Genomic DNA, 15,931 nt, shown 5'->3' on the forward strand with positions numbered 1-15,931 from the left:
TTTAAATTAAATTAAACTTTCCATTCAAGAGGGAGGGCTTAATACAATTTTGAACAAATATGTTTATACTATTCTTGTATTATGTTTTATATTTGTATGTTTATACTATTCTTGTATTATGTTTTACATTTGTACCAATGAGGATATTGCATTATTGTAATGCTTAATGATGAATAAACATATTGATATTGATATTGTGATGTGCTTCTTTCACTCGAAAAGATTGAAATGTCTTAACATTGTCCTTCTACAGATATGTTGGTTATTTCTGTATTTTCGTCTTGAAGTCTCTCTTCTCCCACCCCCCCCTCCCAACCAGCACTTGCACTTGTAATCATATGATTACTGATAAATCTGTAGAGAAGCATACAGTGCACTTGTGGTGGTTTTTACCCCACATATGTGAATAAACAAAATATTCAGGCAGAAATTTGACCAAGGTATAAAATATTGAAACATAATAAATGATGAATAAATCAAGGAAATAATTTTGTCCTTTGAACAAATTGTGGTGTAATTTTTCTTGCCTTTGAATATATATAAACTCCACACCCCCTATTTGCCTTAATGGCATGGTGTTAAGCACAGATGAGCCCTTTACTTTTTTATGTTTAATCCATTCAGAAGTTCTGAGCTAATTACGAGTAAAAAAGGATTACATAGCTTGCTTGGCAATTTAACAAAAATTGGTTTACTATATATTGATTATGGAAGGGTTGAGATGAAATTTTAACTACTGCTGATATAGTACCAATATAAAATTCACTAATACCAATAACTGGTGTTGTACTCATGCAATATTAAATGGTAAACATTACTTCAACGCTTTACTTAGTTGATTCATCACCAGTGACTTCAATAGATTTTGCTCTCTTGTAACAAATATTGATCAAGTATATAGTTTTCTTTCTACAAAGCCAAATGAAATTGTGATTTAAAACTACTATTTTTGCAGGGTGGAATAAGAGCTGTGATTTGGACTGACACATTTCAGATGATAATTATGTTTGCTGCCCTGATGGTTGTTGTTGTCAAAAGTTCCATTGACATTGGAGGACCTTCCCTTGTGTGGAATCGAAGTATGGCAACAGGAAGAATAGAATTCTTCAAGTAAGATTTGATTGTAATCTACAAATTCACAAATAAGATCAAGCTATTGTGCTTACTCACATATCATAGGTGTCAAAACAACATAGTAGTAGTAAATGTTTGGAAAAACGGAGGTAAGCTTGAGTACATCAACACATTATATTACAATGTTATGAAATTTCTACATAGATTATATTCATGAAAATTTCATATATGAAAGTCAATGAATAAACAAAGGATGAACCAATGTGACCGAACCGATAAAAAAACAAAGATTTTGAGACCTCTACAAATTCATGTCAATATGAAAATTATTTTAAAAATCATCCAAATTTAAAATTTTGCACTGTTATCACTAGGGAAAGGCCTTCAATGGTTTTGAATCTTACTTTTAAAAAGGTAGAAAGATTGCTGGGATATAAAGAAAATGTGTTTCATGAAATAATTGGTTAACCAAAGGCAATTTATGATGGATGCATTAAACGGTTTAAAATTACTCACGTGAAATTTTGAAATATCATTTTGGCAATGTGTAGACCATTTTGAGCATTTGAAATAGTTTTCTAGAATGCAATGCATCTTTTACAATTGAAATTTTATTTATTGTTGAATATTTCTTCTTATTAATGTTTGTTCAAACACAAACAAATATTTGCAGAAAACAAAGTAGCAATTGCTGCTAGCCTTGTTTCTCTTTCAAGTTTTTTGAGGTGAAAATATTTCTTTTGCTGACTCAACTAAATCTATGAAACAATGCTTGCTTTCAATATGCTCCTATTGTTTCATTGGAAATAGAAGTCCTTACTAGCAGATAAAAGCAATAATTTTAATTTGAGAATCCTCACCAAGTATTTATTGTTCATTTTAATTTAGATGTATTGTAAAAAACTCACTGTAATTTGTGTTTTCAATAACAGATATATATATTTTTTTAAATTGGTTTTAAATTGCATATATTTACCAGTTCTGCAATTGGTGTTTCTTATAGGGGTTTCATTCATGAGCTATAGGAAATTTAAAAATTTTGCACTATCATCCAATAATCCACTAAAACTGGCTCATTACCTGTTGAGGAACTTATAATAGAGAAACGTTTTAAAAATATATATTCGTCATTTATTTAAAATTTTGGGTCATTCTTTTACTTTTTTTAAGACATAAATGCATATTTGTTTGGCATTTTTCAAAGCAATATTTAGGTCATTAAATGCCTTGCTCTAGTTATAACAATACTTCATTTGCTATTGTAGTGATTAAGATTTATATATTTGAGGAATTGAAAATCACTCGAGAAAAAGTTTAATAATGATAAATTATATTCTCCCATAGCATGAACATGGACCCTACTATACGGCACACATTTTGGTCAGTAACAATTGGTGGATTCTTTCTTTGGTCCAGCATGTATTCAGCCAATCAAGCTCAGATTCAAAGATACTTAACTGTTCCCTCCATCAAACATGCCAGAAAGTAAGTATGTACTAACAATATTTATTAATTTCTGTTTGAAAAATCTTAATATAGTAGATGTTTCAAAACACCTATTGATCTACTGAAAACAGTAAACAGAATTTTCAGCACAGAATTTCTTAATAGCATAGCTACCCTATTGTAAATTCTGTGTACTGTTTTCAGTAGATCAATGGGTGTTTTGAAACATCTACTGTTTTCAGTAGATGAACTGGAATGCTACTGTCTTCTACTGTTTTTAGTAGGCTACTGTTTTCAGTAGCTGAATTGTACTGTTAATGTTTTCTACTGTTTTTGGTAGCCCAACTGTTTCTACTGTTTTCAGTAGATGAACTGTACTGCTAATGTTTTCTACTGTTTTTGGTAGTCCAACTGGTTCCTCTATCTTAATTAAGTAGTTGAACTGTATTCTTAACTTTTTCAGTAATATAATTGTACAACTAACATATTTTATTGTGTTCAGTATATTGCTGTCTGAAAACAGTACTCTTGTCAGTAATGAACATTTTCTTATCTATAGAACTGAAAATGCAATGGAAAAATCATATAAACAACTAAAATAATTGTATGGTAAACATGTGGAACTTGCTACTTAGGAATGTGTTCACACAACAAAGAAATCAAATAAAGTGAACACGTTTCTAAGTGCGTAGCTTCATTGTGGTTACCGCACTTGTAGAAAATTGAAAAACATACTCTGTTATACATAAGTTGACATACTGTTCTTCCTATATTCATGCGAAAACAGCAAAAAATTAGTTTAAATGAAGACCTGACCCTCAATGCTTGAAAAATCAAAACAAGCAAACACTGTTGACTACGTTGATCAAAAAATGGATCCTGTAATCAGGGGTGCCGACTTGTCAAAATTATTAGGGGGGGGGACTCTGATCACTGAAATAACTTAATGAATGACTTACTCCCTTCCTTTTTTAAGTTTTGGTCTCAGTGTTCGGAATCTTGAAAAAGCCCATGAATTCCTCAAAAATATTAAAATTGTCATTTACAGTTCGAATGCAAAATGTCAATTGTTCATGGATGGATATGTCACAAGTTTCGTCAACCATAATAGCAAAATATTCCCAACATTTAATATCTGCTACCACAGAGCGCAAAGCAGATCTCCCTATTATATCAATGATCTCATTCTGAATGTCATGTGAGAGCCATTTGTAGCCCGAACGTCCCATCCACTCTCCTAGTTCATGCACATCTTCTTTTAAAACTCTTTTTAGTAAAAATGTTAACAATACTTATAATTATATACTTAGTATATAGTAATGTCATATGTTTTGCTGCCTCTGGTCATAGCCCCCCTCCCCCCCCCGAAAGTTGATGGTTTAGCAGTCTCAGCCCCCAAAGTTGATGGTCCAGAACATTTCAAATGTGTATTTAAAGTTAAGTTTATGTGGCACAATTCAGAGTAAACTTTACAAGAGAAGCAAAATAATACATTAGATCTTCTTTAGCAAAATTATTTGGGGGGCTCTGCCCCACATCATTAACATTGGGGGCTCGAGGCCCCCCCCCCCCCCCCAAGCCCCAAGCCCCACGCCCCACCTATGCCTGCAATTGTATTACACAGATATAATAATAACCATGGAAATTTCATGCTGAAAAAGAAATCAACTGATATGATCATGTATTCAAACTGCTAGCTGATTTAAGGTTGAGTTATTTCTTAAGGAAGAATTGTAGTAACTTATTCATTAAGATATAACTGACTTCAGTAGTGTTCATTAGAAAAACAGTAGAAATTCAGTTCGTGTACTGTTTTTCCAATTCACTTCAAAATCACTGAAAATATGGTGTCAAGAATTAATTTGTCTATTCTTGGAGTCAATAAATGATTTTATAATATATTGTGCATTATTATTCACATTGTTTTTTCAGTACAGTAGCCCTACTGCACAGTACAGTAGTCCTACTGTAGAGTACAGTAGATCTACAATAGGATTTTGGTACAGTACACAGTAGAATACATTTGAAAACAGTAGAATTTGTCTCAGGCCCGTAGCTAGAGGGGGGCAGGGGGGGCAGTTGCCCCCCCCCCCCTGAGAGCCTGCTCTGCCCCCCCTGTGAAAAATACAGAACACATTCCTACCTGGAATTCTTACTACTCTTTACAATTATATCCTGTATTACTCTAGCAACATAATAAAGACATTTATTGATTTTGTGATTTATGAAGGTGTGTGGGATTCCGTATAATGTATCAGTATTGGGGAAAAAACTTACCTTTCAGATTCAGATTTCGGGAAATGATCTCGCAATTTTAAGTATCTAGAACAGTTGTGACATTTTGAGTAGTCTTGTATTAAAGGTGTCTAATGTATTTGGATGTTTTTCTTGGATGTGTTGCTATGAAGTTTGAACTGCATAATTTTTTGTTTCCTCAGTCTGTCTACCTTTTGGTAATAGCGATTCATGTGATAGAGAGAGAGGGGAGTGGACATTTAATTTTTTTTACTCAGTGTTGCTTTTCTGTGCACATCTAGCTAATCGTGACAATGAGTGATGACGTGAAATTGATGAAGAGACACAGGGGGCAGAGTCATTGTCCCCACCAATCTGGGATGGATGTCCAATCTAGGGGGGGGGGGGGGGCAAACATTGAAGTAAAGAAACATGACTAGCAGAATCTAAAGATAGCAGGACAAATGGATACTCAAGACGAAATTAGTTTTCAAGTGTTTCTTGGAATTTTTGTCCAGACGGTTAAGGGCACTTGCAGGAGGTACAGAGGGGCAATTGCCCCCACGATTTCAAATTTTATACAAATAAAAGTACATTTCGTAAAATTTTCTTGCTCGCTTCGCTCGCAAAATTCAAGCACACGCATTTGAGAGACAATTTGGCCGATGAATTGATCACATAATGTATTTAAATAATATATATATATATTAAAGAAACTATGAATAATTACGTGCACAATTTAGCGTTAACATGTTGCACATTCATTTTCTTATTTTACATCGCTCCATGTTGCATATGTGTAAAATATATGTTCTATATGAAAGTTATACGTGTCATATGTACAAAAAGAATAACGTTCGTCATGCATATTCTGTCTTTCAAAAATACAGTTTGTGTGCTTGTTTTCCATTATTAGCTAATATGAAATTGAACATTGTGTCTGTAGCATGGTGTCTGTTCAAGTACCTCAGGCACAACCTAATTTTTGGAAAAATAATTATGTCAACTCTTCTGCTATGGAGTGGATTCTCCTAATTTTATTCATATATCTTTCGCCATTCTGTGACTGGCGGAAATCAGTATCAGCATTAAAAAAAACTGATGTTTGGGGATTGCACGCTTCTGCTCAAAAAGTGGTGGCGATAAGCGGCCCAGAGACCTTGTGCCGCCGAAATGGGGTAAAGCAAAGGAGGTCCCTTATATTGTTCGTTTTCGTACCATAGTCATTAAGGAAGGTATTTTTCATAATGTAAAGAGGATACAACATTTCCCCCTATAAAACTTGGTATGAAATATTAATGCTGACACTGTAATCCAAGAGTCTTTCCTTTGAAGCAAATAGAATCCGTGGTGGAGTAACGGACCCTTGTTTTAATGTTTTAGCAAGTAGGCCTACAAAAAATGTATTACAAATTTTTACACAAATCATCAAAGTTTAGATAATATGTAACCATTATTATTTAATTAATTCGATTTTTCTTGCATAACACAACACAATGGTGTTGTTGGATTCTCGTTACATTCCATTGTGCGTAAAAATCTTTCATACTGGAAACTAGAGGGAAACATTATGAAGAACGATTTATAAAAGACTTCCATAATCAGTTCTGCAGAGAAGCTCTAAGCTGTTGGTACATATTAATGTCTATTAACATTATTGACCTGTAAATATAAAGTAGATGCAGTCCCGATTAGCCTATTTAAGTCAAACTTTATTTTTGTATTCTTTGGTAGTCCGATAGGTCATTATCGAAATATTGTTATTTGATGTTGCTCGAACTTTTTTTTGTTCGTTGGAGTTTCAAGATATCACTCCTTTCCTGTTACTTATCACTTTTGGAGGAGGTAGGTAAGTGCCCCTCTGTACTTTGTTATATCTGCCAATGCAACACTATATATTACAAATTTGCCCCCTCTAGGATTGACTTCGCCCCCCTACTAAGAATTTCTGGCTACGGGCCTGATTTGTCTACTGAAAATGGTAGAAATTTCCAGTCGGGTAATACCATACTCAACTGTAGTATTTCTGAAAATATCATAAAAATGGAACAATAAAATTTGCTGATTTATATATTCAAATATTAAAAAAGAAATAGTTTTAACAGTAGAATTTTCTCGCAAATGCATGCAACTAAAGAGTTTCTTACATGAGGACTATATTTGATATATGGCCCTCGACCTTCTCCCCAATAAAGGTTATGCCAGACCATAATTACATATTTCATAGATGTAGCGTCATTCATAGTAAATTCATGTGAAAAATCATTAAATTATTTATTATAGAGACCTGATAATTAATCATATAACTAGAGGAACATAACTCTAAAAATGCGGTTTTCAGTTTTGTTTCATGTATCTCCTCTGAATAGATCTATTTGTAGTCAAATCGATACATTTCTACTTCTAATCCTTAGCAGTAAGGTGGAGTCATGTATCTCCAATTTACTGATTTTTTTAGTGAGACACATTCCTGAAAATACATTATTTCCTTTCTCTTGTAAATTTAATAAATTGTAATTACATCCATCTGGTTCTCACATAACAAATTTCAATTAAGACTTGAACAGGTTTGTCACAGAAACAAGAATTTAAAATTGAAGTAGTGTTTAGGGAGAGAAGTACCCTTGATTCTTTGCTTGTTCCTCCCTGGAAAATACTTTTGCAAGAATGTATTGTATTTATAATGTTAATTATAAGAAAATGATACTGTATTGTTTACAAAAATGTTAGAAATGATGTAACATTGACAAAGACATGGATTATTGTAATCCCTAAAGATGAATCAATCAATATAATGGAATGAAGAATTGGGAGGGAAATTCGAGTAACTCCTTTTGAGGTGTTGGGATGATGATAATACCCCAATATAACATCCTCCCTCCCTTCTTGTTAAACTTCTGCGAACAGAAGACAATTCCAACAGCTTGAATGTAACTAAAATTGTATAGCAAGAATTATTCAAATATTACTCATTTAAATATCACACTGAAAATAAAATTCCATCTAAATCTGAATACTTTCTTTCAGTGCACTTTGGATCAACTGTGCGGGGCTGTCGCTTCTGATGGTCTTGTGTGGATATGTTGGTCTTGTGATTTATGCAAAATATTACGACTGTGATCCTCAGACAACAAAGGTAAACGAAAAACAACAAAACACAATAAGTGTTTGTTTCTGTTCCTTGGGTTGTATACATTTATTAGCTCAATGTTTCAGCCTCATCTTTCCCTGGAGCTACTTATGCAATAGTAATATGAACAATATAACTTTTAAAAAGTCTCCCACATAAACCATCAGCTAGCACTCTCTACTTGGTATGAGCACTCATGGGTATCCAAAAAAATTGTACTAAATGTGAAATTTGCAATAATTTTGTGACAATATTGTGTGGCAAAAGTTGATGTGATGCTTAAGTGATCACTATTTTAGTATTGTGACTATCACACACGCAATCATAGTGGTAAATCATTAGTACTCTCATGGTAAAGTTGCAATGGGAATACTTATATGTTATTATTCATAAATATTCTGAAAAACTTTAAATTGTTATAGTGTTTACTGATTTATATCACTACCAGTTTGAATCGATAAAATAGCAGCAAAGCTATTGCTGTCACTTCAAAGTATTTATCTACAATCAATGATTACACAAAAATCTCTTGTTGTATCTGATTGTATAATTCAATGACAATTACCTTCTATTTCATATTTAGGTCCTATCCAGTGGTATAATGGTAACACTGCTATCTTGTAATCAACCTATTGCACAGTGGTTCATATTCCACTTTAAAATATAAGTCCAATCCTCATTAGCATATATTAGAATGAAGTGGACTTCAAACAGACAAAAGTTTTTCATATTTGCAAATCTAGACATTAAAGATAGCATTGTGTGTAAACATATATCCAGAGGCGTCTCGTGAATGCATGCGGTGCATGCTGTGCATGCGTCAATTGTGGGGAAAAGGACAGCTTGCTCTACGATGACATTAATGAACATTTCTACATTCTAATTTCTTCATATAGGAGAAGTATTTTTACACGAGAGCACTCAACTAAGCTTATAATACATTTCTTGGATCTGAAGTGAAAGAAAGCAATAATTATTTTCCCACAATTGATGCATGCGTCACTTCAGATCCAAGAAATGTAATATAAGCTTAGTTCAGTGCTCTCGTGTAAAATAAATACTTCTCCTATATGAAGAAATTAGAATGTAGAAATGCTTATGAATGTCGTCGCAGAACAAGCTGTCCTTTTTCCACAATTGACACATGCACCGCATGCTTTCACGAGATGCCTCTGCATATATCATTTTTAGATAGTTCTCCATGGCTAGCATTCATAAAGAAAATCTTTATATACTAGATTTATAATGTAAACAGCTAAGACTCATAACTTTTCAATAGTAACAGCATAACTCAAATATCAAACATTTTTCTCAACAAAACCACAGATAACATTTTATCACTTTCATTCATAGTGTACTCAATATCCTTTGGTAATATATATTTTTTTTAAAGTTAGAGCCATGTGTTGATAAAAAAATGTACATCTGTGAGGAGACAGAAAGTGATAGGAACTCTCAAGAGGTGGCACACTTATCATTTCACTCCAGGGAAGGGAACAAAAGCTTTATTCTTTTTTATGTTCTACATGCAATGCCCTACATAATTGAATTGCAGTTGTATTTTATAGCACCGAAACACTGGCTTTCTAGATAAGAAATTTATAAATGCATTTTCAACAAAAGAATTGCCAAATTGTATTTTTGTTTTCTGTATAATAACATTGGAAAAATTGCTACATTCAGTGATATGCCCAGGAACATAAGCATAAATTGGCCTTACTATTCAGTGCTATATTACCATTTGTGGAATCTAAAGCTCCATCTTTTTTGTCTAAGTCCACTTTATGCACAGATAGGCTAATCGAAACTGGAGCTACAGTTTCAAGCAGGATCCAAACCACTGTGCTATGTGCCCGATGAACCTCGGTGTCTTGTCCCTGGAGAAATTCCCTCTCTCCAACCTCAGCTTCACTGACTGAAAATCTGCAAAACTGCTGCAGACAGAGTTCACTCCCACATGATCTCTCTTCCAGAGAGCCTTAATGCCAATTTAACGTTTCTAGTGCTTCTGCAAACAACGGCAGACTAGCATGGTCTTCTGACTGAAGACTTTACTATACCACTTCACTAGAAGAAAATGTCCACGGAGGTTTGCAAAACTCAACAGACAGAGCACTAACTTCAGCATTCATAACTGTATAGGCAGGAGAGAGTTAACACCTTAAGCTTATGGAAAAGGTTTTTTTTTTTTTTTTGCCCAAGCTCTGATTCTCAGGGCTCATGCATTGCATGTGTCTAGCAACTTTCATTACTTAAGAAGGTGAATGATAGATTCGGTTTCTTGGTGGAACATTTATATTTTAATTCAGATGCGCAATAACAATATTGTAAAATTTGGTAGGGCATCTGACTGCTAGGCACCAAGTTTCGATTTGCAGGGTGGGTGATCTAAAGTCAGATTTTTTCCTACCTTCCCCCTCATAAAGTGGCCCTGGGGCTCCCCCAGCCTCAATCAATTAGGGCACCTTTCCGTCAAAATCTCCGCACCAACTGCTGCAACTGCTCCACGCAAAAATCCACGAGCACTTACTTCCCTTTGTGTACTGGACTCAGTCTATTATATCAAAAAGGGATGTCTCGATTCCTTTTGCGATCAACATTACATTCAGGCTGCCTTTACCATCGTGCCTGGAGGGATTTCAACCAACTTGGTACACGTATCACTTGGTACACGTATCTTGAGCCTTATTGATGTGGGTACACGTTTTGTCTCCGCATATGCTTTACGGACTGCCAGCACCACAGAAATTATAAATACGCTTGAGAGAGGATATTTTGCTCACTATCCAAACGTTACGTTTACCCTGAGCGACAGAGGAGCTCAGTTTACCTCTAAGCAGTGGAAAGAATTTACCAAAAGCCGTGGTATCCATCATGTTTGCACAACAGCTTACAATCCAAAGGGGAACATGGTAGAACGAGCAAATCAAGAGATAGTAAGATTACTTCGTTTATTTTGTTATCGAGAACATCAGACTTGGTCGCGATACATATCAAAAGTTGTTTGGTTAATTAATTATTCTATTTCCGAAACTACTGGATATTCGCCTGCTGAACTATTCTTCAATCATCCTATACCCAGAGAGATCCTAACACATTTCAATTGGCCCGAACGGGAAGAAGCCCAACCTGATTGGAAGTCCAAATTGTTCTTAGCCCAAGTCAGGGAGAAAAAGAAGCTGTCGAAGGATTTAAAACAGAAGGGAAACGCCAAGACAGTGACAGTTGGAGACTTCGTGATGGTTAAAAACCATTCCTTAAGCTCCTCACTAGATAGGACCATTCAAAAGTTATTTATGTTGTGGATTGGACCTTATATAGTGGACAAAGTGGAAAATAATGTTGTGACATTGCTCATTCCAAGGACTAAAGAATTATATGATAAGGTTAACTTGGATAACCTAAAACTAGTGCGTTTTTCGGAGGATAAAAAGAAAGACTTTGTACTTTAAAACTAAGTTCCTCCAGGTAGATAACTTCCTTCCTGAAACTTAGTTTTCGAAAGGAAGGGGCAGATGATATGATCCATATTTTTATGTGACGTCATCAGTAGAAAATATGTCACTAATGTATTTATTTTTGTAAAAGAAAGAGTAATTTCTTTGTTATTATAGTTATTATATGTAATAACGCACCTGGTTTGTAATGTATACCTTTTGTTTAATGTTTATTGTATTTTATGCTTTGTTATAAGTAGTTTAATGTATCTTCATGTTTGCAAGAGTGCACTATACGAATTTGTATTTCTAAAGATGTATAGATGTCAGTTTTGTTGATAGTATCCTTTTGTAGATAGTGAATGATTCATCTGTACTTTAATCTGTGTTCTCGAAAATAGTATAAAAGCGAGGATATCGCGTAAGAATCATCACACTTTCGCCACGGATCGTCGAAGCTTTTAAACTTAAAAAGAACTCCTCGGTGTTGTGCATACATCCTGGTATGGTAGTTCGGGGCGCAAGCTAGGCCTATGTGAACATAGGTACGCCGATAGCCATGCATTGATGATATGCACAATACTGCAACCATTCTACGTCAAATAATAAAGTTAGCCTAAAGATTAATTTGGAAATAAAAGGCTAAAGAGCAAATATTGGCTCGGTTATCATTGCATATCTCTTGGTGTGGTAGTTCGGGGCGCAAGCTAGGTCTATGTTATCATAGGCTTGCCGATAGCCACGCATTGAGTTTTATGCGTTTTAATTGAGTCAATTCATCGACAAAGCGAAATCCTCGCCTTCGTCTCAAGTATAGTTGCTTTATAATTGCAATAAATAAAGAATAAAACTTCTCAGTTTATACATACGGCAGTAATGTGGTTTTATTTCTCTGTGCTGTGAATATTGTCTTTGCCTAACACTATCCCTGTACCTGAGAGGAGTCTGTGTACTTCACCGAGTCTCATCGTTCACCGCCGAGTATTATTAAGTTAATATTAATAGTATAATAATACGACGCGTACATACATAAGTTAGCTTAGAACGTGTCAAGTGGCAGCTCAACGTGTTGGCTCGATTTTGTAGTGTACAAGGGCAAGACAATTGTTTAAAGTTGAGATTCATTGTGCAAGAGCACTGAACTTTCATATTTATAGAAAAGCACAGAACTACTTCGTTCGAAATGGAAAGAAAACATTTGCGTAGCGCAAATAAAAATCTTGCTTCAAATTCAGAGCTTAATGTTCCCGATTGTTGTCGGAACATTGATAAAGATAAAACCACCTTTGTGTGCAAGAAATGTACAAAGCTTCTACATTATGAATGTTGTGGCTTAGATGTTCGATCTGAAAGCCACGAAGCTACCGATTTCGTTTGTAAAGACTGTGAATCATTGTCTACAACTATTACATCTGATCCATTAAATATGTTTGAAGCTTTAAAAACCATGATTGAAGGAATTAGCAAGCAGCAAGTTGAAAGTATGGAAACATTACAGGCTGATATTAGCAAACAGTCTGAAGCACTGAAAGCTGATATCTGTAAACAGTCTGAAGCACTGAAAGTTGATATCTGCAAACAGTCAGAAACCTTACAGGCTGATATTAAACAACAAGCTGATTCCATTACCAGCTTGAAAGCTGATATCTGTAGACAATCTGACATATTAAAGGAAGATATCCTCAGACAATGTGCGTTGCTAAAGGATGATATCGGTAAGCAGCACGATGAATCTATAAAAGTATTAAGAGCTGAAATAGGCGAGATGGCCTGTGAGATTCAACAACTGAAGTCTGAGAATGAGGAAACTAGGGCGCGATTCTCTGAAGAAATCCGGCAGGCTAGAGAGATAGACTTTGATGACTTCCGGCGTAGCTTGGCAGCCGATGTAAATAAAGCCACGGAAAGTGTTCGCATCGATGTAGAGGATATAAATTCGAGATTCACTGCGGAGTGCAATAAGATTATTGAAAAACAGCTGACAATGGAACAGATATTGACCGAGGCCGAGACTGACAAATTACGATTCCGATCTGAGGTTCAAGAAGATATTGGTCAGATTTCCGTTGTTGTATCTCAGAGAAGCAAGGATGTTGAGGAAATAAAGACTCAAGTGGAACAGCTTACGAATCAGTTAGAGACCATGCACGTCACCCGGCAAACAGAAACAGAAACTGGATCTCGAACAGCTGGTCATCCGTCTGCAGTTGCTGAGAGTGCAGCGTTGCCAACCATGAACATTGAACTAAATGAAGCGATGGACAGAGCCGGTGGAGAGAGAACTAGGGAAGACAAACAAGTTTGTCGCCCACGAGTTACTGCTGGTTCAAGAGCTAATGAAGTGGCGTCTGCTGTTCCACCTACCTTTAGTCTTTCGGGCGATGACCGAGGTTACAGAGAGCGTGAATCTCGCAGGGCACGGTATGGTCATTATGAAGAAGGGGCAAAGAGGAAACTTCTAGAAAGGAAGAAAGATCGCAGTTCCTCCTCTTCCAGCACCAGCTCTGACTCTCAGTATCAAGCAAAAATCAGGAAGCGAACACGAAGGCATGGAAATTCAAGGAGCGGGCCAGATGAGTCGCCGCCAACAACTCAGCGATCAGCAATGACTGGAACTCCAAGGATGGCAGACCTTAATTCCTTGTCGAAGTTCAAGGGAGACCTGGAAGCCCAAAATGCTGAGCAATACTTAAAAGAACTTAATATCAATTTTGATTTAATGCAGATTCCATACGAATACCGATTGGAAATTATTCCTCGGCTTTTCAAGGGCCAGGCTGAGCATTGGTTTCGAGCAAACCAGTTAGAGTTCAAGTCCTATTCTGATTTCTGCCGTCGTTTTCGCAAACAATATGCTTCAGAAGAGGCCAAAGAGAGGCAGCTGACAGCAGTGAGGTCTCGCCGATACTTAAAGCAGTCCGGTATGAGCATGGAGGAATATGCCTGGTCTATTTACTCAGCCTACCGCAATCTGTCTACCCGTTACATAGAACCTGAGATTGTGAATTTAATCATCTCCCAGCTTCCATATAGAGCTCGCAGTCTGAGTCTAGCTAATTCTCCTCAAACTGTACGCCAGCTAGCCGACTTTCTGAAAAGGTTCGAGGTGCTTGAGGAACAAGACAGTTGGAAACCTTCGTGGAATAGAGAAGGTGCTGGCCAGGGAAATGTTCCTAGACAAAATAGAATTGGAAACCAAAACCCCCAGGTCAGACAAGTTACGCAGAACCATAGAAATGGTTATTCCAATTACAACAGGCGGCGTAATCCTCCTAGAAGGGAAGGCAGGAACAACTACGCACGTGGACCGCGTCGTTCCAGATCTGATCCAGAAGATCATTCCCGTGACTCTTCACGTAACGTCTCTGAACCCAGTAACTTCAGAGCGACGGCGCCTCCGTTTGAACCTTCTGCTTCACGTTTGACGAACGAGCAACGTCAAAGTGTCGACATAACAAGAGACTTTTGTTGGGCACCCTCGACTAGTGCTAATCCGAGTGGTATGCAGTCGGATTTAGCCAGTCGCCCAACGTGAATTCTTCGTTCCCGATCACGGTTGGGCTAAAATCTTGGACTTCTCTGGGAACAGATGACAGCGTTATAAATAGTGAAGACAATCATCTTTTTGTTGTGCTGACTCTCAATGAAGGAGAACAAAGTTTAGATAGAGCACTACAACAGGCAGTTAGAAAGGAAAATTTACCCAGGGCTCCGTTAATTAAAGCAACTGTAACAGGCGTCGATTTTATCTGTGTTCTGGACACTGGCAGCGAATGTAATCTCATGAGCTACGCCATTTGGAAGAAGATTAAAGAGAAGCTGCCGTCATTGCAGTTACAACCATGTCCAGATGTTAGGCTGACTGATTTCACTGGGAGAAACAAAACTAGAGTTGTGGGATGTAGACAAGTATATCTAGAGATTGCTGGAAGAAATTTATTGGAGGACATGTTTGTCTTGAAAGGTCTCGAAGCTGACTTTATTTTGGGCTACCCATTCCTCAGGAAATATGAAGCAGGAATTGACCTACAGCGCGAGAAGTTATCCCTCACCGTAGACGGAGTTCCGGTAGAGCAGGACCTCGTGAATAATGGATCTTCGACAGGGACGTATGTAAGAAAAGTCCGTGAAGATTCCCATGTCGATGAGTGGACGGCTAGTCCTGACGACATTCTGCAGAAGGTCAATGCGAATGAGATTTTATGCGAATGGGGTAGAAAACAATTGAAAGAAGTCTTATTGAAGCATAGAGATGTATTTTCCGAGAGACCAGGTACTATTAAAAACTTCCAGTGTGAGATTGAACTCACCACCACAGAACCTGTGTATCGATCTCCATATCCCATACCTATAGCAAAAAGGAAACTCCTGGAGGAAGAATTAGAAAAGTGGAGACAATGGGGTGTTATAATGCCTTGTAATTCCCCTTACTTGAACCCTTTAATTGTAGTCGACAAGCCTGACGGTACAGTACGCCCATGCATTGACTTCAGAAATTTGAATAAAATTGTACGTGTTCCACGGAATTCAGTAGAGCCCATTTCGGATGCCTTACAAAAATTTAAAGGTGCTCGTTATTTTACAAATCTGGATCTGGCTTCTGGGTATT

At 36.5% G+C, this 15,931-nt stretch overlaps 1 protein-coding gene across 2 annotated transcripts in view; it reads left to right on the forward strand.

Moving 5' to 3' along the window:
* The window catches only part of LOC146005270 (sodium-coupled monocarboxylate transporter 1-like), a 64,433-nt gene that overhangs the window by 25,469 nt on the left and 23,033 nt on the right, over positions 1-15,931 (forward strand). For both annotated transcript variants that reach the window (XM_083144383.1, XM_083144384.1), the window contains exons 7-9: positions 956-1,110; positions 2,419-2,559; positions 7,783-7,891. In XM_083144383.1, coding sequence (XP_083000509.1) covers positions 956-1,110; positions 2,419-2,559; positions 7,783-7,891 — 405 coding nt within the window. The remainder of the gene's footprint in view (positions 1-955; positions 1,111-2,418; positions 2,560-7,782; positions 7,892-15,931) is intronic.

The sequence above is a fragment of the Lepisma saccharinum genome, chromosome 23, assembly GCF_977018435.1.
Source record: "Lepisma saccharinum chromosome 23, izLepSacc3.1, whole genome shotgun sequence".
Lineage (NCBI taxonomy): Eukaryota > Metazoa > Arthropoda > Insecta > Zygentoma > Lepismatidae > Lepisma > Lepisma saccharinum.